Source organism: Cavia porcellus, unplaced genomic scaffold (genome assembly GCF_034190915.1).
Source record: "Cavia porcellus strain 051 isolate PalLab524CR breed Dunkin Hartley unplaced genomic scaffold, mCavPor4.1 scaffold_1, whole genome shotgun sequence".
NCBI classification, from domain to species: Eukaryota; Metazoa; Chordata; class Mammalia; order Rodentia; family Caviidae; genus Cavia; species Cavia porcellus.
In genome coordinates this window covers 56,080,392-56,101,577 of record NW_026947484.1, presented here as the reverse complement: position 1 = coordinate 56,101,577, position 21,186 = coordinate 56,080,392, and the positions used below count along the sequence as shown (strand labels likewise).

At 43.4% G+C, this 21,186-nt stretch overlaps 1 protein-coding gene across 3 annotated transcripts in view; it reads right to left on the bottom strand.

Annotated features, from left to right (window-relative positions):
* Slc12a1 (solute carrier family 12 member 1) overlaps window positions 1–21,186 on the bottom strand; it is a 90,423-nt gene that overhangs the window by 17,552 nt on the left and 51,685 nt on the right. For all 3 annotated transcript variants that reach the window (XM_013154701.2, XM_005004563.3, XM_005004564.3), the window contains exons 18-20: window positions 12,942–13,082; window positions 9,667–9,773; window positions 6,491–6,573 (exon numbers count right to left, since the gene is read on the bottom strand). In XM_013154701.2, the coding sequence (XP_013010155.1) occupies window positions 6,491–6,573; window positions 9,667–9,773; window positions 12,942–13,082 (331 nt within the window). The remainder of the gene's footprint in view (window positions 1–6,490; window positions 6,574–9,666; window positions 9,774–12,941; window positions 13,083–21,186) is intronic.

Genomic DNA, 21,186 nt, shown 5'->3' with positions numbered 1-21,186 from the left:
TCTTAGAAATTAATCTTTTGCCAGTGGCATGAGATTTAAGGTCAAGTCACCCATGTGACTTCCCCAAAGCTTCAAAGACTTCCAAGAATAGCAGCTACAGAAAATCGGAGAAATCAGGCAGGTCCTGTTCAAGCCCAGATAGAGGTGCTTCTCTCTGACATGGAAAGGTGGGGACAAGCCATGGGGCCATGACACTCATGATGTAACTGGTGGAAATGAGCTTGCACTGCGAGTTGAGTATTTGCAGAAACCCCGGTGGTTCACAGTTACTGTGCATTGCCTGCTCTTGGGTGCAGGGAATGTGCTGGACTTTATTCCTCCCCAAACAGCTCTGAGGTCCTTGTTTTGATTATAGGTGAAGCAACGGAGACTCACAAAGGTTAAGTAACCCATCTGATAGCACCTCATGAATCACAGGGCTCAAATGCAAAGACATCTGCTTGACTTTGAGTCCCTGATGCTTCTGACCATGAAGACCTCCCTGTGGTTCACTGCTAGGGTCACACAGTTGTTCTGTTAACCTCCAACTCTTCACCACTGGACAGATTTGCAGGCGCCAAGTGTAATGTCAAGAGCATCATGGCAGCCCAGGAAGATGCCTTCGCAATGGGTGGGCTGTGAAGGGTATGGGTGGAACAGGGAGGCCGCCCCAAGGTGCTAGCCAGACTTTGTGGTCTTGGTCCCTAGCTGCTAGCCAGCCTCTCGGGGGTGTGGGAGGCCAGTTGGGGGTGACCTCTTTGCAAACCTTGCGAAGTATTTATTTGTGAGCTCTCGAGGTGGGGGAAGGGAGGGCAGGCTGGGTTTCCCAGGGGACTGTCCAGAGGAGGAGGAGGCTCTTCTCTTCCTTTTTCTGGCAGGCCCTGGTCTAGCCTGTGATTAACCACTAATTGCCATGTTCTTTGTTCTGTAGTTCAGACAAAGAAGGAGCGAAGATAAATCCTCTTTTGTGGGCAAGTCAGCTGGCTGGGCAGACTGGGAACCATGCCGGCAGCTTGCTGGAAGGTAAGTGCACACACAGCCCCGCTGCGGAGTTTCAGATCCAGCAATTCCCTCCCTCAAAGACCATAGCAACAGAGGCGGACAGAGTCTACTCTAAGGGCTAAAATTCACTCTTTTGTCTTTTTGTGCTATCTTAGATTTTCAGTCCCGCACAGTGGTGAGATTCTCACTCGCCTGGTGAACTTGCAAGTTCTCAGTAGAGTTAATTCTTCATTACTCACTTTGTAGGTGATGGAAGGCCCCCTTAGCACACGACCTTTTTATAACCCCTGCGCTACGGGAAGTGGTGCTCTGATGGGCTTGGTTCTGTGTTTTTCTATCTGGTGTACTGCGTGCCTCTGTTTGCATGGAGACTCTGACAAAATGTTTCTTTCAACAGGAATATTGGCCAGCTGACTTGCAAAAGTATACCATTAGTCACATAGGGGAGAAGCCAAGGGAGTGTGAATGGATAGATGGAGATTGATTTTCACTAAGCTGACAAGGGTGATTCATTCCATCGCTGTAACCACCATCAACACCACCGTTCCTATGAGACCTCCAGTGCCAGTGACGGCAGAGACCTCTCCACGCAGAGTCTCATTTGATCCTGGTCCTGGGGTACAGGCTGAGCTGGCATCACCTCATTTCTCTGAAAAGGGAACTTAGGCTCTGAAAGTTCCAGTAATCACTCCAAGGCCACACAGCCAATGACACAAGCCTGCTGCGTTTCACCGTCTTTGGGGATACGCCCTAAGTATCTGCCTGCTTCTCTTGTCAAGATTTTAAGAGAATCCCTGAGGTCATGATGGTGGGAGAGAAAGTGGAACCCTCCAGCCTCTCTCTGCTGAGAGTGGGTTTCTGACTGTTTTCCTCGTATCTACCCTGAACAACTCTCATCAACAACCGAGTCCTGGGCTGCAGCTCCAAGCAGGTGCCAAAACCGCTCCAAACGGCAGCTACCATTCTCGAACCCTTTATAAATTGAATGCATGCTGACCAGTTGGAGTGCCTATGTTTTGAAATTCAATTTAGCTGTCAAAATGGTCTCAACTGTTCTATTATCAGTCTTATGTTTCTTTCAAAATGATGTCTTTCTGAAATAGGCAGCGACCTCTGCATCACCATCTGCTTTGAATCCGAGCGACAGAGTGCAGCCAATTATCTGGGAGCAGAAGCGACAGCATAGAAGCCCACTAGGGAATCATGCCCCTCCCCTTGTCTGCCAACCCTTTGCTTTATTAATTATTAAATTATGATTCTTTCCTTGGTCAATCAACTTAAAGCCATAAATGCTCTTCTCAATCAATGTGCTAAGCCCTGGGTAAAACCCAGGTGAATTGCAAGCAGGAAGGGACCCTGCAGTGGGTGCCTTGCAATCAAGTAATTATTCACCGCTCCGCCATCTGTCTTTATTCTGCTGAGACACTCGATCAGACACAACAGTATCACCGCGCTCTCAGACGGCTGTAAATCATGCAGTACTTACATGCCATGCTTGACCACAATATATTATAAATCACATTTCCTCATTTTATTTCTACCAGTATGATTTGGATTCTTTCTGTAGTTGGCAAACTTGCAAAATACCCCTGGAAAGTGAATAATGTGAAACACTGCATTGTGTGTGTGTGTGTGTGTGTGTGTGTGTGTGTGTGTGTGTGTGTATGTGTAGTGTAGTATAGTGTCAGGCAATAAATTAATCAAGAAACACTGTCAGTCATTAATATTGGGTGAGTTGCTGCAGTGCCTAAGTTAGAATGCTCTGAGCATCGATCTCATTTATGCAAAAAGTTATTCTCATATAAGCCAGTGACACAATATAGAAATAATAGCCATTAGCTGGTAAATTACCTATAAAGCTGACTTCGATTCGCTGCTTTATTAACTACGGTATACGGGCACTCTGAATTGCTAATATTTCCTTTAAATTATAATCTGTGATGACACTATGGTGCTGTGTTGGAACAGCTATGATGATAATCATTAACATAGTATAATGCAATACTTAAGATTTATCAGGCTCTTATTAAGCTCTATATTACAGTATAATATAATGAAATGCAAGCTTGTTTCTTCCAATTCAAAATCTAATATGAGGTTTGTGTCATAAATTATATAAACTTCAAAATAATGCATAGAACTGCAGCATAAAGTTAATTTCTGTCATTATGTTGTTGTTTAATATATGTTCTTCATGTATTTGCATAGCGTTTTTTGTTTGTTTATCCTAGATACTTGGTGCTTATAATTATTTCATTAGCACCCCACTGTATTTTTCCTTTCCTGACTAAGAAATAGAAATATTTCAAACATCAAAGTTGATTTAAATAGGCTACATCTCTCGGGAAATTAAAAGCGGATGCAGTTCACTGCCAGGGTTCTTTGAGAGTTTCTACCGAATGTAGTTACCGCATAACTTTACAGGAATAAATTAATGGTCCATTTTGGTGGATGCAGCAGTGAGGGGTGGAGACACTACTTTTTAGCTACATCATGTCTATCAACTCCCAGAAATCAGCATAATACATAATCAAGAGTGTGACATAACACACATTGTATTTTTCATTCTCATTTTTCGGGTGGAAAAATACTATAAGACAAAAGCCAGAAAAATCTACAATGAGACCGCTAAAGGTGGCAGTGGCTCAGGTCATAGGATTAGGTTCTGGTGACCACCCTCAAAGGTGGCCCATCTCATCACAGGCAGGTAGTGCTAAGCTGGGTGTTTGACGGTGTACTGTTACACAGCTTTGCCCCAGGCCCAAATCTCAGATTTTACCTCTCGTGTGAGTCACTGTCTTTTTGATCTCTCCTTTTCAAAGGTAAGCAAGTGGCTTCCAACAGATGAAGGTTTGACTCTCACCTCTGCCCGTCACTACCTTTCTGAATCTTGGGCAAGCCCAGTTTTATCAGCTGTAAGCTGGGGGCCATGGTACTTTCCTCCTAGAGTAGCTAGTGTGATGTTATGTGTGAACCCAAAGTGTAACACGTGACACATAATGAGGACTTGAAACTGTTAGCTATTATTGCTATAAATGAATTAAATTCTACCCAAAAGAAATAGAAATTAATCATGGTCATGGAGAGGCAAGGAGTGTGTCTAATCTGGAGATATAAAAGATCTGTGTAAGAGGAAAGGGCACAAAATGTGAGGTTGAATGCACCGGAAGACACTATTTTCCCAGGATGAATCCTGCACTCAACTTTACACCTAATAGTGCTTTGTTGTTCTCGTCAGTCCAAGGCACCAGCAGATACAGTTCTATTCTGGGGCCTCTCTCCACGGCTTGAAGGTGACTGCTTTCTCACGGAGTCCTCACATGGTAGCCCCAGGCCTGTGTCCTAATCTCTTTTTATAAGGACACTAGGGTTATTGGATTAGGATCTTTCATACAGCCCTGTTTACACTCATGACTTCTTTAAAGACCCTATCTCCAAACACATCCCACTTTCTGAGATATCAAACTGTAGTTTCACATAGGAATTTGGTGAGACATGGAGAAGACAGTTTATCCAGTAAGCCTAAATATATACCGCAACCTCAGAGTCCTCCCTTAAGACTAGGACAATCATTGCCTATTGGACACCACCATACAGTTTCCCACAGGAGACTGTGTGACACCAAGTCAGGCTTCTCCTTGTTAAACACACTCTTCCTGCTGCATTTTCCTGCTCTGTGGGTAGCACTCCTGTTTGGTTAGTGTTATGGTTCATGTCTGGATGCCCCCCAAAGCCTTCTATAGTCATGGGGGCAGGCTTCTAGAATTTGTGATTGATTCACGGGCCAATGCTGGGATTATGGGTGTGAGTGCTATACCTGTCCTAGGGATAGTAGCCTACATACAATATAAGGAGCAGAAAGAGTCTTCTCTCCTCCCCTTTTGCTTTTGTTGCTTTTGCTGTTTTCTCCTGCCATGAACTGTTGCCCTGGTGTCATGCTGCCTTGGCTTGGAGCTAGCTGATTGTGGACTGAAACTTCCACACACTGTGAGCAAAATAAACCTTTCTTTCCTTCATTTTGAGTGTTGGGTATTTTGTCCCAGCAAAGAAAGTAACTAACACAGCACAAGATTTTTTTGCTCCCATATCTTCTGTATGTAAAGAACAAGCCCCATTAAGTCAGTCAACCTCCCAGTACTGCATTGTGTACCTCTGAAATATGTCTCAATTCTGTCCTTTACTTTCTATTCCTGCAGAGGCATCCCTGGATTAAACTGTTCCCATTTCTTGCTATGACAATTGCAGAAATCCTTTGGATTTGTCCCTGTGTGTCCATCCTGGTCCTCTTTGAGTATTGCCCTACATAACTGAAAGAGTTCGACCACATTACTCCCCCACCTCAATCTCTTGGATGGTCCTTATTATCTACAGAATAGGATCCACAACTTTTCATGGGGCGAATGAAGCCTGTAAAGTCAGGGCCATCCTTATTTTGCTACTATTTCCTTCATGTTGTTTTGATTCAGTGACAGCCATCTGCTTCTAGTGGCCCAGATACCCCATTCCTCCACACATAGATGTCCCAACCTTTGCAAATGTTTTCCTCTTTGCTACCAATGCTGCTCCTTACCAACTTTTTATTTTTCTCTCCCTCAGCATTGCCTAGTTAGTTCCTCATCTACCAACTCACAAGTTTTATATCCCTTGGGAAGCCTTTTGGAGGTTGGCTGCCCCTTTTCCTTTCCCATTATACCTTATTTATACCTATTATCATACTGATAATACAACGGTTCCCCTTACTCAGCTGAGTCCCTTGAGGGTACAGACCAAGACTATTAATCTTATTCAGCCAAGCATCTTCACCCACACTACACCTGCTACATAATAAGTACAGCAAAATGCCCCTTCATCGTGGTGTCATGTCCTCAACAAACTGCCGTGAAGGTCACCTGAAGAGATGGATTCATGTCCTGTCTTAATCTTTCAGTGGCCCTTTAGACACGTTCTTCACTTCATTCACAAAGAGGGTACATTCAAACTCTGAGACTAAGTACACAAATTCTCTACAGCGAAAAAAACCCAGAGCCACTAATCTGCATTAGTGTTTCTGCCCCTGACTTAGATTAGTGATCACAGCACGGCGCAGTCAGGCTGATTTCCATGCCAGCTACAAACCAGTTCACAGACTCTTCAAAGCAAAATACATGTTTTTCTGGGAAAGAATTAATCTTCATTTTCTGAAGCATCTTGCAGAAATTAATTTGGCAGGCTATTTTTACTGAAAGTATTTATTTTCCTTGATGCTGGTTTTGTGGTTTTGTGATAAGAAAAAATAACTGATGAATATCCAGAGTTACTCTACGATTCTTGTTAGCAGGGCAGAGGAAGCTTGTGCTAGAAATGAGAAAATATTGGGAGAAATGTACGTACTAGGTCAGCATGGAAAGTTAGACTCCCTGGTCAAGGGGTTTTGTTTGTGTCATTTACTTACCCTAGCCACCTAGAAGAATGTCACGCATATAATAGGTACTCAATAAATATTTGTTGACTGAATAAATAAAGTACATACCTTGTACCTGGAGAACCTGAGAGATGTCAAACCCCTGGCTGATCCTGACAATGACCACGCCAATCTCAAAGTCAAAGGCATCACTGAAAAGGGAAACAAGGTCGTTATTGCTTCAAATGGCTCTGTTCCTCCTTGCACTTCAGGTGAATGTTCAACTTGGTTTATGACTGTTGATGTCATGAGACCATTAAAATTCACTTTGGAATACAGCCAAAAGCTGATGCATTTTCCGTGTGTTTATTCTTCTTTTATACCTTAAAATTACATTCTGGGTAGAAGTAACTAAATCATTTACTCTGTAGTCAATTTGTTCAAATAATACCACTTGCTAAAATTTTGATGAAGAGCTTGTGACATTCTTTTGGAATAACTGAATCTTTTATAAAGTGAGCAAAACCATCGTGGATACATTTATGACAGAGCATTTTACTGGCTGCAAGGATCCTTTAAAGAACAAGCCCCTGTCCCTGCATGAGGCCGGCTCCTCCTGCAGCATCCCCAACACCAAGTTCACAGCACCGTATGTCTCCACTTCCTCCAATTGTGGAAGGGACCTCTGTCTCCAACCGTGGACAGGTTGCCTGGGGCAATGCTTTTTCAATGCTGTGTATCTGAGGTTGGTCTTGTGCTTTCTCCACATCCAACCCAATGAAGTAGGCCACATAGAAGAGAATTACAGACTCTTTCTGCAATCTCTGCTCCCGTAGTATATGTTTCCCTGGTTGGTCTTCTGAGGCATCTACAGTGTTTTTCGGTGGGCGTTCCCATGTGTAATCTTTTATGGGATGAAAACCAGAATCCTCTACCCTTAGGGCATCCTGCCCATAAGTAGTGTGGTTTGTGGTGGTCCCACTCTAGGCAAACAAATTTTCAGTAGCCAAAGTCAAACTGTGCTTTCAGGATACTTGAAAGTGAATTAGGAGGTGAGGTAATGGGACAGGACATGGACCTGACTATTGCTGGCTTTGAAGCCTGAGGAAGGGCAGGCACAGTGGCAGCCACTGGAAGCTGCAAAGGACAGCTCAGTGATGTGCCCTGGTGGCTCCTGAAGGGGCATATCACAAGCTCAGTGTCACATGTCCAACCTACAGGGCTGCAGGATGACAATGCTGTTCAGTGGAGGGCCGCTGTAGAAACAGGGGTGAATTAAAATAAAACCCTACTAAAGAATAAATATTACAGAAATTTGAAATCATTTACTCAAAGAAAAATGGTAAAAGAGCATCATTTTGTAATAGGGTCAATAACACAATGCTTCATGGAAAAGAAAAAGAAAAAAAAAAACATCAGAAAAAGAATGTAATACAGACACATGATCGTCTTAATGCTGTCATAGTAAAGGCATCTAACTTTAGTCCCAGAGCTGGGTTTTGTACTAGGATAACTGCGATTCCCCTTAACACTGAAAACCAGAGGCCTCCTTGGTTTGTATTTTTGGGCCCAATTATTTTGATTCTTTGCATTCTTAGAATGCTTGGGAGGGAGGGAGGCTGGGTGACGATGTTAAGTAATTCTGTAACAAAATAATGAACGCTTTGAAGGCTTAGACATTTCCTTCTATTTGCTTATCTTCCTCCCTTATCCCTTCTGTTTCCCTTAGGTGAAAATTCTTTTTTTTTTTTTTTTTTTTGTCTTTTTTTCCTTTTTACTGGTACCAGGGATCGAACTCACGACTGCCTGCTTGCAAGGCAGGCGCTTATGCCGCTGAGCTAAATCCCCAGCCCCCGAAAATTCAATTTGACTGAAGAATCTGAGTAACAGGGGGACTGATCCAGTCCATTGCTAAGACTGCTCAGCAATGGATTGTGAGTCTGCATCTATCAACATGCTATTTGCTGAGCCTGGTAAATTCTGACTCTGACCTCCGGGTTTAGCCTTACCCTCAGAACTCAGCTCACTACAGGAGCGGGAGGGCGCCTGTGGTATCATTATATCTGGGAACCCACGTGATTAATATGTAGGATCCATACACTAGAAAGGCTGAGAAGTGAATTTCTGTTTGGTAAGTAATGCATATAATTTCAGGTGGAAATGGAAATTACTTTCTCCTGCTTCTTTTCAACAGAGCTTACAAGGCTTTTCTTACTGCATTGCACAAATATGCCTAAATAACGGTGACTGTGATACTCAATATATGCTTGTTTTGCTGGGAGAGGATTTCTGCCCCATACAGAGAGTGCAGCCTGAGCTCTGGTGGCATGTCTTGTGTCCCCTGGTGTGACACCAGGGCCTATTCTGTGTGCTGTGTTGTGATACCGGGCTTTGGCCAGATCCCAGGTAAAGGAAACTCGCCTCATTTTGTTGGCCTAGAGGCTGACTGATGGGTGTGGCGAACATTGCCTCTTTTGTCTGATTAAGTAGCTTCAAATCTAGAAGAAAGGCTCAGTTTTGCAGAATGTGCATCTCTGCATGTACAGAATTTGTTTTCTCTTATTTAAAAGGAGAAACCAAGCCAGCTAGGAGGGAGCATCTGTTTGCTTTTGGAGGCAGCGTAATGTGGAGGCCCTGAGCTTTAACTTTGAATTCAGATGGCCCTAGGTTGGAATCTGAGCCCTGCCACTGACTAAATCTTGATGTTTTTGAAACACGTTACTTTATTTCTACTGTCTCGTGTCCACTGGTAAAATGGAAACAACAATAGTAGTTATTTCAAAGGTTTTTGTGTGTTTGAGAGAGAATGAAATGAGATAACACATGTTAAGGATGTTAGCCTGGTTTTTGATAGTTCTTTGAGGTCTAACATTATCAGTTCTTTCCAAAGATTTCTCAAATAGCCACTAGCTATCACCTACCCTCCGAAATCCATCCTTCAGCATGTAAATCAGAGCCAGGACACATTACACAAGGCTTAGAAGACCGTGTCTAACTGGGGCTCCATGGCCAGTCCAACACTCTAGTTGTTTTGAAACACAAATTCCTTCCTTACCTAGCCATTCTTTGCTTTCAGTCTTTCAGTCTCGTGAGAAGACTGTAAGACTGTCACTCTTCCATATTTCCCTTTTCCCTTTGATGCTAAGGTTGCCTCCTGCCGGCTTCTCCACACACTGCTTTCACACTCTGGTAAAGGATGCAGACCATTTTATGCCACACAGCTCCGTAATGCGTGTGGTACCTGTTATGCACCACCCTGGTTAGTGTGTTATAAACTAGAGCTCGTCCCCAAGGCCATCACTTACTGGATGATTCCCACGTAGTTCTCAATCTCTGCCAAGGGAGCTTTCCTCCAGTTTTTCTTATATCCAATCACCAAAGTGTTTGGCTTCATTCTCCCTAAGCCCGAAGCCTAAACAGAGGACACAAATACATGAGCGATCCTTAGCGTACTGGGAAACTACCACTGCAAATGAAAAATAATGCCCAGCAGAGCGCTGAAGTAATGTTCTGAAGATTCTGGAGATTAGATTACATTTTCATGGTGTCCTTCATGCCCGTACCCAAGCATAAAATAGAAAGATTAGTTCTAAATCATCTCAGCCATAAATGGATTTTAGATGACAGAAATGGAGCTTTTCTAAATTAGCAGTCATTTGCATTTCTTCTGACACACTCATTAAAGTGGCTCAATAATTTAAAATCAAGTAAGGGTCGCCTTAACTGTTGCTGTGCATGTTACAGCGTAGCGGTTCAAAGCTCGTGTCCAACTGTTCTCCCCATAATGTCACTAGCAATTAAATTCATGTTTGGAAAGTTCTTATGCATGAAGATCATTGAAATCGTTCTTATTTATTGAAGAAATGGGTGAACTATGTTTCCAAAACCTAATCTTCTTGCAGGACAGTATCAGTAATACATTCTATATCGGAAGTTTTGCTTTCCTCCTGGATGACAGGCTATGGCTTCCAGCTAATCAGATTTAATTTAGCAATATTATCAGGCTCCTATTAATTGCAAAGTGATGTGTTAGATGCCGTGAGAGAGCAGTGAAGGAATTTCTTGGTGCTGAGGAACTCAGAATAAAAGATATGCATGCATAACTGTTGGTGACATCAGGGTTCCCACAGAAACACAGGACAAAAAGCTTGGATTCCAGATGAAGGGCCACAGACAGTGCTAGGAGCAGGTGGTATTTGTTGTGGGTCTTTGAGTTTGCTTAGATGTTGACAAGTAAAGATAGGAAGTGTGGTGGGAGCAAAGGAAGCCACCAGGATGGTAGAGATGGTAATGACCAGAGCTGGGCTCCATCTATCCCATCTATCCATGTATGCATATATCTATCCATGTATGTATATATCTATCCATCCATGTATGAATGTATCTACTTATCCATGTATGTACGTATGTATCTATCCATTATGTATCTACCATCCATCCATTCATCTATGTGTCTATATATCTATCCATCTATGTATATATGTATTTATGTATCTATTTATCCATGTATCATTCATCCATGCATCTATCTATTCATCCATCAGTGTGTGTATGTATCTATCATCTATGTATGCATGTGTATATCCATGTATGTACGTATCTATCTATGTATCCATCCATTCATGTGTCTATATATCTATCCATCTATGTCTGTATCTATCTATCCATCCATCTATGCATCTATATATCCATCTATGTATGTATATATCTATCCATGTATGCATGCATTTATCTATCTATCTATCTGCGTATGCATGTATATATCTATTCATCCATCTATCTATCCATCTATCCATCCATCCATCTATCTATCCATCTATGTATGTATGCATCTATCCATGTAAGTATGCATGTATGTATCTATCTGTCCATCTATGTATGCATGTATGTATCCATCTATCCATCTATGTATGTATATATGTATCTATCCATGTATGTATGTATATATGTATGCATGCATCTATCTATCCATGTATGTAAGAATGTATGTATCTGTCTATCCACCTGTGTATGCATCTATCCATCCATCCATGTATGTATATATGTATCTATTCATGTATGTATGTATCCACACATGTAAGTATGTACTATGAATCCATGTATGTATGTATGCATCTATCTATCCATGTACATATGCACCCATCTATGTATGTATGTATCTACCCATGTATGTATATACATGTATGCATCTATCTATCTATCTATCTATCTATCTATCTATCTCTCTATCTCTATTACCTTTCTGTCTACTTATCTAGTGGTACTGGGGACTGAAACTTCACACTGAGTTTCATTTACATTGCCAGCTCTTTTTAAAAATGTACCACTCTGCCCTGCCTTTTGGTCATGACTCTTCTGCACTCAAAGATGTTCCTAGGAATTTATACATGGGCAAATTTCTTTCCATTCATTCTGGGAAGATATAAAAATTCTTCCCCATACCTATACCTTTTGCTGGCCTGCTCTTAATCTTTGTCTGCATTCCAATTCCTACTTGAAAATTTTATTATTTTACAAATCTTTTGTGGTAATTTTCACTGTACGACCTTCCCAGGACATCTAAACCAGAGCTCCTGGAAAGTATGTACTATAGAAAGAAAAATTATACTAACATCTATTAGCATGGGTTGGCACATGAATAACAGATGAAAGGAAGCTTAGTGTGGGAACTGGATCTCTCAGTAGTGACTTTATAGGTGTATCAGTGTCAAGAGTGTGTCAAATACTCTTAACCTCCAGAACATTCCAGCTCAGTTATGTTTTCCTCCTGGCCAGGGAAGCATCAAAGTTAGCTGAGTAAGGTCCTGGATTCCCACCCTCCTGAATACGGCAGGTCTGAGGGTCAAATGTTCCATTTGGGAAACATAGAACCACGGCTTCTCACCCCTCTTAAAGCCAACATGTTATAAAGCCATGCCCTATCATTTCTGAGAGTCCCTTGGATTACTTTAAGGATTTTCTAGCACTTTAAGATATGGAAACTGAGGAAAGATTTTATGTACTCACTAGAGAAGGGGCAAAGCAGGGAAGGCAAGAGAAAGAGAACAAGGAAGGAAGCTGAAACGCTGTGGGCTTTAATGTTCAGCTATAGAGATGATTACATTTTATTCACTATGATGAATATGACTCAGGAGGATTGGGAGATTTTACGCCCTGATCGTCATGCATTTATTTAGTTGAGTTTAGCAGCTGCCCTCACACCATTTGCAAAAGAAAAAAAGGAAAAGAATGAACATTGCCATATGAGATGCAAAAATAGTTTGAAGTTTTAATAGGATCCTGAATGCCACCAGCCACTGGGACAAATTTGCATTTCAATACGTTCAGGGCAGTGGGCCTGACTGCTGGTGGCCAGAGGTGACCCAGTTTTCTCCTGCCCCTGTGCCATCCATAGTTCACCTTAATAGAACCTTGCTCTCTGCTTTTGTTCTAGCCTTGCAATCCCTAAGAACTGGAGATGAATTCTTTAGCCACCCACATTGATCTCTGATGCTCAGCCCTTGGATTCTGGAGGGTTAGAAGGTGGGGTCTAATTGTCTTTGGCTTTTTGCTCCTCCCTTCCACACTGGGCTGGTCTTACCTGAAGGAGACTGCGGACACCATCTCTGAAATAGTCCGCTGCCACCGCAGCATAGAAAGCCTTGATTTTGTTCTTTATAAGCCAGGCCTGTTTTTTAGCCATGCCACTGTTCATCTCCTTAACACACAGCTTGCGCGGTCCCTGTGCGACACAATGAAATATGGGTTAGAAGCCTTGCTATTATACATCACGCCACTGGTGTTTTCTGAAGGACAAAAATAGCCAGCGATGCCCTGTTGAGTTAAGAGATGGGAGAGAAGGAAAACACCTTCCCGGGCTGTGTTTGCACAGATGCAACCCTCCAAAGAGGATCTGATCTGTGCTTCTCACCTTCTCCATTTTCCACTCAGAATGCCCAGGCTTGTTACTAACACCTGCTTAATAAGCTGTGGCACGCTGGATGAAGGAAAAGCAGAGGGCATCAGGCACAGGAGGAAATGCTGGATATGTGATGCAAGAGGCTCAGGATAAACGGACAGTCATTAACCTTTGGCCGAATAGCAAGAGCCGCTTTGAGGAACACCAAGCAATTCTCTGCTGGAGCTCAACATCAAGAAATGGACACAGCTCCCAGGAGCAAGAGTGTGGTGGTGAGCTACAAATCCAGCCACAGAGGCTGCATCCGCCTGTCCTTGTGGGATGGGGACAGGCTTGCGTTCAAGCCCCTTGACGCTTCCCTATCACTTCATGCACTTCCCATGGTAGGAAAGAAGTTCCTGTACCCAGGACCTCACGGGCGTGGAAAGGCCAAGGGAAAAGGGGGCGGGTGTTGGGACAAGGCGTGTCTTCATTTCAAGATTTAGTTCTGAAACCGAGTTTGAATAAAAAGTCTGTTTGTTTCTTCTTCCCCCAAACTTCCTGTTACTGCTTTTCTTTTCAGGTGTTAATTCAACTCAAAGGTATTTCTGGTTATCTATTATGTCCCTGATGGGACAAACCTGCTGTTTTCTCTAAGAAATTCAGCTCATGGAGAGGTCTGTATTTTGTTCAGATGGCTTAGATTTCATACGAATCTCTTGGGATCTTGAAAGAATACAGTGTTTACATCTGGGGCTGGACTCGAATTTCTGTGTCTCTAACAGACCTGCGTGGGACTTAATCTTTGAGGGATTTCGGTGGGAGAGAGAGGGCATCTGTCTGATGAAAAAGAGTCCAAGTCTTGCGATCAGGCAGAACTGGTCTAAAATCAAAGTGGGCCACTTTGGAGGTGACTGATTTTGTCTGAACTCTGAACTCTTGTTCTGGGAATGGGAGTGCCTTCTTCTACCTGCACAGTTGTTTTAAGCAGGTACCCACTTCTTTGGCTGGGAAAGTGTAGCCACTCTCTCAAAGCTGATTTCTGCTACCTTAAGTGAGTGCTCACAATCTTATCAAAGACACAGATCCAACTCTATCACTGAGTTCGCTGGGTAACAGCACTGGAGGACCCTAGCTGGGGGAGAGAGGGACTTGGATTAGGCTCTGCACTGACCGGCTTGACATATGTGCTCTGTTTATAAAAACACGGCACTGTGCAGTGTGATAGCACTCACCTACATGTCGCTATGGAGCGTTTGTTTTAGTTGTGGTTGCTCCACACTGAGATGTATCAGAAACATAGAATACATCCTGGATCTTGAAGCCTTAGTCCAATAAGTTAAAATGGCTCATAAATAGTCCCAAGTTGATTGCATATGGAAATGACATTTTGAGTGCACTGAGTTAAATAAAATAAATTCTCAAAGACAACCTATTTCTTTTTACCTTTTCATTTGACCTCTAGATGGTTCAAAATTACATATTTGATGCAAACACATACATATTAGATTTCTGTTGTTTAAAGATAGATGAGTAATGAGGTCTCTCCCATTTTAATATTCTGTTTAAATTATATCAGTTTCTTCATCATACTTATTTTCTATAACCTGCCGACTTTCCAAAACAATCCAACTGACTGCGATCAAAGATAACAAACAAGGAATGATGGTAAAGGTAGGAACATAGGGAGGCAGTTAAGGAGCTAGAAGACCTAGAAGGAAGAAAGATATGCCACTGTAGGTCAGAGGTAGCTCAGGCTCCAGACTGCCAGTGCACTGGGGACTACCAGTCTTTCCTTGGGCACTTTAGTCTTCACTTATTAGGAAAGAAGGATTATTTTACTGATGGAAATCCAATGGTAACAACAGCCATTAGACAGAGGAATAACCCACAGTAAGAAAGACGCTGGCCCATCAGTATATTGAATCGTGCCATAACTGTGAGCCCCCGGGGTGGGGGAAGCATTTATTTAAATAAATACAGTCTAATGCATACCTATTATGATTACAAAAACCTAGGTTAAACATTAATTGTGACAGAGAGATTTATTTAGATGACTAAATTTGCCATACTGGGGTGTCATAAGAATATTTCATGTAGAATTTTCTTTTTGCTAAGAGCGATTATAAAATCTCTTGCAGCAAACTTACTAATGTGAAACCAGGCTGCCAAGGCAAATGCAGCACAGATAAAACCAGCTAGCACCGCGGGAAGACGCACTCAAATACAATCATGCAATATCCAAAAATATCATAACCATATAGACAGATTCTGCCACCCAGCTAATATATCATAGAGCCTGGCTTTAGTGGGCACCCTAATTATGAGCACATAAAATTAATTCAGGATTCGAACAAAGAAATCATAAATGTTTTATATATACAAAGAGTGATCAAAAGCTGTGATAAATATTTAAGTTAAAAAAACTTGTTACAATAAGAGACACATTGCCAAGAATGATGAGATGATTATCTTCAAAGTGGGGGAAAGTCCTTTAAGTATTCCTTGAAGGGCGAATGGCAATGTGTCTTTTACTGTAATAACTTTTAATGTAAACAGTCATTGTCTTTTTTAAATCACAGTTTGTTGGTTAAATGTTTATAGTAATTTTTGTCAAATCAAAACATCACAGTGCGACATTCTCTACCTTTTTCACTGGATCAGGCACCATGTGACTTGTGGCTCTTCCCCAAAGGACCATGAAAAGTAAATGTTTTGAACTGATTGAGGACATGGAGGCAGCTACAACAACACGACTAAAGACCCTCAGGAAAGAGGACTCCAGAACTGCTGCAGAAGGTAGCAAGAAGGATGGGACAAGAATCATTTATCAAGTGAAGTGGAAGATTTTGAGGGGATTGATAGCCATGTGTCTTTGACTGTAACACATTTTAAAATATTAAACATTCACTATGTTTTAAAAAAATTATACCTTGTAGAATAAGTTGGACAAGGACTCAGAAAATAGTAAGAATTTCTAAATTAGTCTGGATAAGAAGTTGTGACACCACTTGAAATAAGACTATAATGAAAAGCAATTTTTAAAAAGAATTCAAAGATTCTTGGAGTTCAGTGGAAGAAGTTAGGCTAAGTGTAACATTCTTTTCAACTTTTATTTTTTAAAGCATGAGGCTCTTATTTGCCTGTCTTCATTTTCATTCCTTGTGTGGGCGGCACTGTGAGCAGAAGAATTTTCTCTTCATCTCACCGGGCGTCTTAGTGGCCTTTAGAGATCACTTTGTTCTTTCTGTATTTGCTCACATCACAATCTTATTAACACCGTGATAGAGATTCGCTAACAAAAAGAAATACACCCATCTAAAATGAACACAAACTTTCCTGGGTAGGTATGGAAGTTGGGATTAAGAGAAGGCTCAAGACAAAAAACAACTAGAATTTCAGTGTCCCCTGAATTTTCTGGAGTTAAACAGTCCTCCACTCTGCCATGGAATCAAGAGATGGTTGTCTTGTCTGAGTTTTCTTGAGAAATCCTTATGAAAATTTCAAAGGGTCAGGGATATAGCTCAACGGCACAAGCACCTGCCTGGCAAGTGCAAGGTGCTGAGTTTGAGTCCCTGTACAAAAAATAGTCTTTAGAAAAGTGAAATTCTTCTAATTATACAGTAACTATTTGGCTGGTAATATAGCTCAGTGGCACAAGTGACTGCCTGGCAAATGCAAGCTCCTCAGTTCGATTTCCAGTACAAAAAAAATTTCAGACTGCTCCAGACAGCTGGATATAGTGTGTATGTCTGTGATCTCATTCAACAGGGAGGCGGGCAGGTAATTTAGTGAGAACTACTCTCAAAGTACAATTTTAGACAGGGCTAGAGATGTAGCTCAGAGGTAGAGCTCTTGTCTAGTTTGCATGAGGCTCTGGGTTTACACACACACACACACACACACACACACACAGAGAGAGAGAGAGAGAGAGAGAGAGAGAGAGAGAGAGAGAGAGAGAGATTGTAAATTTAAAGTGTCTTAAAATTTTTAAAAAGAAAGAGAAACGGTAATAGCTAAAAGGAATCTACATGAGGATGATCACCAGCCCTCCCTTTTGTCTTTGCAACAAGAAGAGAGAGTGTGAAAACATAGGAAAATGTAATCAACATAGATTTGTGCCTTTGTACACATGTGTTTACCCTTAAAAAGTTAGATAGCCTTGTCCTGGAGTCTGGAGTTGGCATACAGAGCACTTTAGCCGAATCTCACACTGTTTCATTTCTTTTATAAAGCAAGTGGAAGCATCTACCACAAAAGTTTCAGCAGTTGTTAATTAGAAGAGGCAGAACAGGGGGCTCAGTAATTTCATATTATGGAACTATATAAAGCCATTGGTATCAAACAGTTTTGATCTAACAAATTTTATGTAATTTATGTACACTTTTATGATTTAGTCTATTATTTTTCTTAACATTTTGAAGTAAAAATAGAAGCAATCTTGAAAAAAATCTTTATTTTTCAACCGCCAGCATGACACAAATATGACTTGTCATGCGGGCGGATGAAAGGTGTCACCTTGTGCAACAGGGGCATATGTCTTCATAACACTGGCTATGTCTGATTTGTAGTCTTAACTCCAGATCAATGGAACCTACTTTTGGTCTTTAAAAGTAGCAGGGTTTCATTTTAATTTAAAAAGAAACGTCGCCTTTAAATGCAAAACTGAGAGATAGGGTTGCAGGACTGCCCAGGTCCTCCTGGGACATCTTTGCATGTGGGGTGGGAGAATTAGATGCCCACACCACAATACATTTTAGGGCTGGGTGTGGGGTGCCAGAGAATTAGCCATGTAAACAATAAAATCAGCTCATCTCGGAGGACCAGTGTTGCTATGCTGTCTCTTCACTTCCTAGGAGTGACCTAAGTGAGGGACCAACAAAGACAGACAGTGCTCATCAGTGTCATGGGACAGACATTGATGGAGGTCACAGTTCGCCTCTCTTGGCTTAACATCTGCCTTTCACTGACGCACTGACCTTGGTTGTGCAGGGATATATGAGTGATCCTAGAAAAGTCCAACTCCCTCTCTTCTCTCTACGGTGATAGGATTGAGGTACAAAAGACCAGAATTGCTTCCACATCGAATGGAAAGCCCCGTGGGATGAGAAGACTATGTCACTGATTTATCCTATGGTAGTTTACAAGAGGACAGATAGTATTTAAAAAATTTCCAAGGTGGGTTCCTTGAGAAAGTCGGTCAAATTGGTCTTGATGAAGATCTCCTCTTCTGAAATCCTAGCGCTAAGAGAAAAGGCAAGATGAGAGGGGAAGAGGCTCTGACGCCAAGAGCTGGCCTGGGTCACAGAAAATGTCAATGGTGGCCATGTGATTACACTTACGCAGCAGCATCACGATGCCAGCGAGGCCTGGATCTTGCTCCTTTCCACTATATAACAGCACTCAAGCAAGCCCTGCGGTAGCTACAGACCTGAGCAGTGGAGCCCAGAGCCAGCTCGCGCAGGCCGTGGTGAGTCTGGTGGGAGTGCGTATGCCACCCCCACCTCCAGATGCCCCAGAAGCTCAAAACCTAGTGTCTGGGTTTGGTTCTTCTAAGAAAGGACTCCCTAGGTCTTTGTTGGGGGCCATGTACCTCTGGATAGCAAATGGCAGCTAAACATGTAACCATGGCCACATCCACTAAAATTAATCGTTTATTACTTGACAGGCACTCAGCCAAGGACTTGAAAGCTCATACATAATTCCCAGGGTGCACCTATACCACAGGTGCTGTTTTGATTAGCTTCGTTTCATAACTGAGAAGATGGAGTCACAGGAGACTTATTCATGAGCCCGAAAGACTTGCATCTAACAGGTGACAAAATAGGGATTCAGAACTCCAGCTACTCTTAAAAGCCTGGAAGCACTGGCTTCAGAGAGTTAAAACCCAAACTGCCATCCTCTCCTTATCATCATCTTTTCATCTTCCTCCTCCTCCTCCTCCTCCTCTGTTGGGAGCCGCGGCCTACACCGGTGGCCTTACTTGGCGGACGTAGGGCCTGTGGGTGGGAGCGGAGCCTGAGCTAGATTGCCCCTCCCATCGAGTGAGTCAAGTTGGCGCCTGCTTCCTGCCCCCTGATTGCGCTGGCGACTTAAACAACCCGCTCTGTAAGATAGTCTGCCTAGCAACAACTGATGTTAGCCAATCAGCCCGCATCGCGCGCTTTGAACTGATTGGCCACTGTTACCCTATAAAAGTAAATGCCTCTCCCGCCACAAGAGAGAAGCACAGAGGAAGCACAGAGAGAGATAGAAAAAGTCCACCGGCGAGAAAGGGCTGGTGGCAGAGAGGAGGCCTCGCGGGGCCCACGTGGAGACAAATAAAGGCAAGGTTGCACACCGCCAGACTTTGTCGTGTGTCTTTCCTGCCGGCCGGGAGCGACCCCGACATTTGGTGACCCGCACGGGGACTGATCAACCCCGAGACATGGCGGTGGTGTGCAACGCTCCAGCGTGGTGCTGCCGGACAGGTGAGTTGGGGATAAGCCTGGGCTCTGGGTGGCGCGCACCTACAGGGCTTTTAGACTCCCCTCAGGCTCACGCGTAGGTGACGGGTTCTCTAAGTCACACGCGGTGAGTTACAGCCCTTAGAGGTTGAGGATGGGTAATTTACCGAGCGCGGAGGCGCGGCCCTTGGTAAAGGCCCTTAGGAAGCTTTTAAAAGCTAGAGACCTCAGGGTAGGTCAAAAAACACTGGAACTATTCATATCAGAGATAGATAGGGTGGCTCCCTGGTTTTTACCCACGGGGCATTTAAACCTGCCGTCATGGGAGAAGTTAGGCGGGGACCTCGCCTCGGCGGAATTGGGAGGCGATATTTCGCCGGCTATTCGCCCCCTGTGGGAAATGATACATGCGTGCCTTGACTCCTATGCCGAGTTGCGCCGCGAATTGTGTGCGTGCGCCGCTCGAAAAAAGCAGAGAGAGGAAAAAGGGCCCCCGAGCGCTCTCTGGCGGGGAGGAGATAGAGAGCAATCCGCTCCGCCCTGGAGCTCTTCTCCAAAAGCGGCTCCCCGCCGAGAGGCCGCTACAGGGAACCCTCCCTTCTCTCAGCTGGCACAGGAAGTGACGCCCCGTTCCACTCTGTCGCGATCGCCGTCCTACGTTGCGCCGCGGGGCGGACGGTATTTTCATGGGTGGCTACTCTGCCGAGCAGGCTGAGAAAAACGCCGGTTGAGGAAACGGGGCTGGGGATTTAGCTCAGCGGCATAAGCGCCTGCCTTGTAAGCAGGCAATCGCGAGTTCGATCCCTGGTACCGATTAAAAAAAAAAAAAAAAAAAAAAAAAAAAACGAAAAAGACCAAAAATAAAAAAAATAAAAAATAAAAAATAAAAAGGGGGAGTAAGCCAAGGCCTGCCTCCAAAGGCGCGGTTATCTATGGCATGACAATGGATGGGCCCGGATCCGGTGGTTAGCTGGAACCGAGGCGCGGTTTGTGTTTTTCTGCAGGAATCGGGACGAAAACCACTGTGGGTCCCAGAGAGGTTGACGCGACAAGTCCCTCGACTGAAGATCAGGCCTGTTCCACCAGAGGCCAACCGCAGACCCAACAACAAGATGAGCCCTAAAAGAACTGCAGGACAATCCCTTTTTGGGGAGCCTGGAATGGCTTGCTCCCCTATGTTTTACCATTGTTAGGTCCCCTGTGCTCCTTGCTTCTGCTCTTACTTGTAGGACCATTCTTGCTCCGATGGGTTACATCATTTATTAATGGGTGCCTTGCGGCGGCCTGGCGTCAAGTACGCCTGGTTGCCCATGCGGCCCTGGCAGCAGCCCGTGATGGGCACAATGACCCCCAGGCTTACGCATGGCTCGCTCGACTGGCCTACGACCGGGTCTAGGTGTGGCGGGTCTTCCGCATTCCTTCCCTAATGACACCACACAGCAGGGTAGGTGAGTCAATGACGGGTAAGAGCGTGCCTCCCCAGCATGACTCGACCTAAGCCA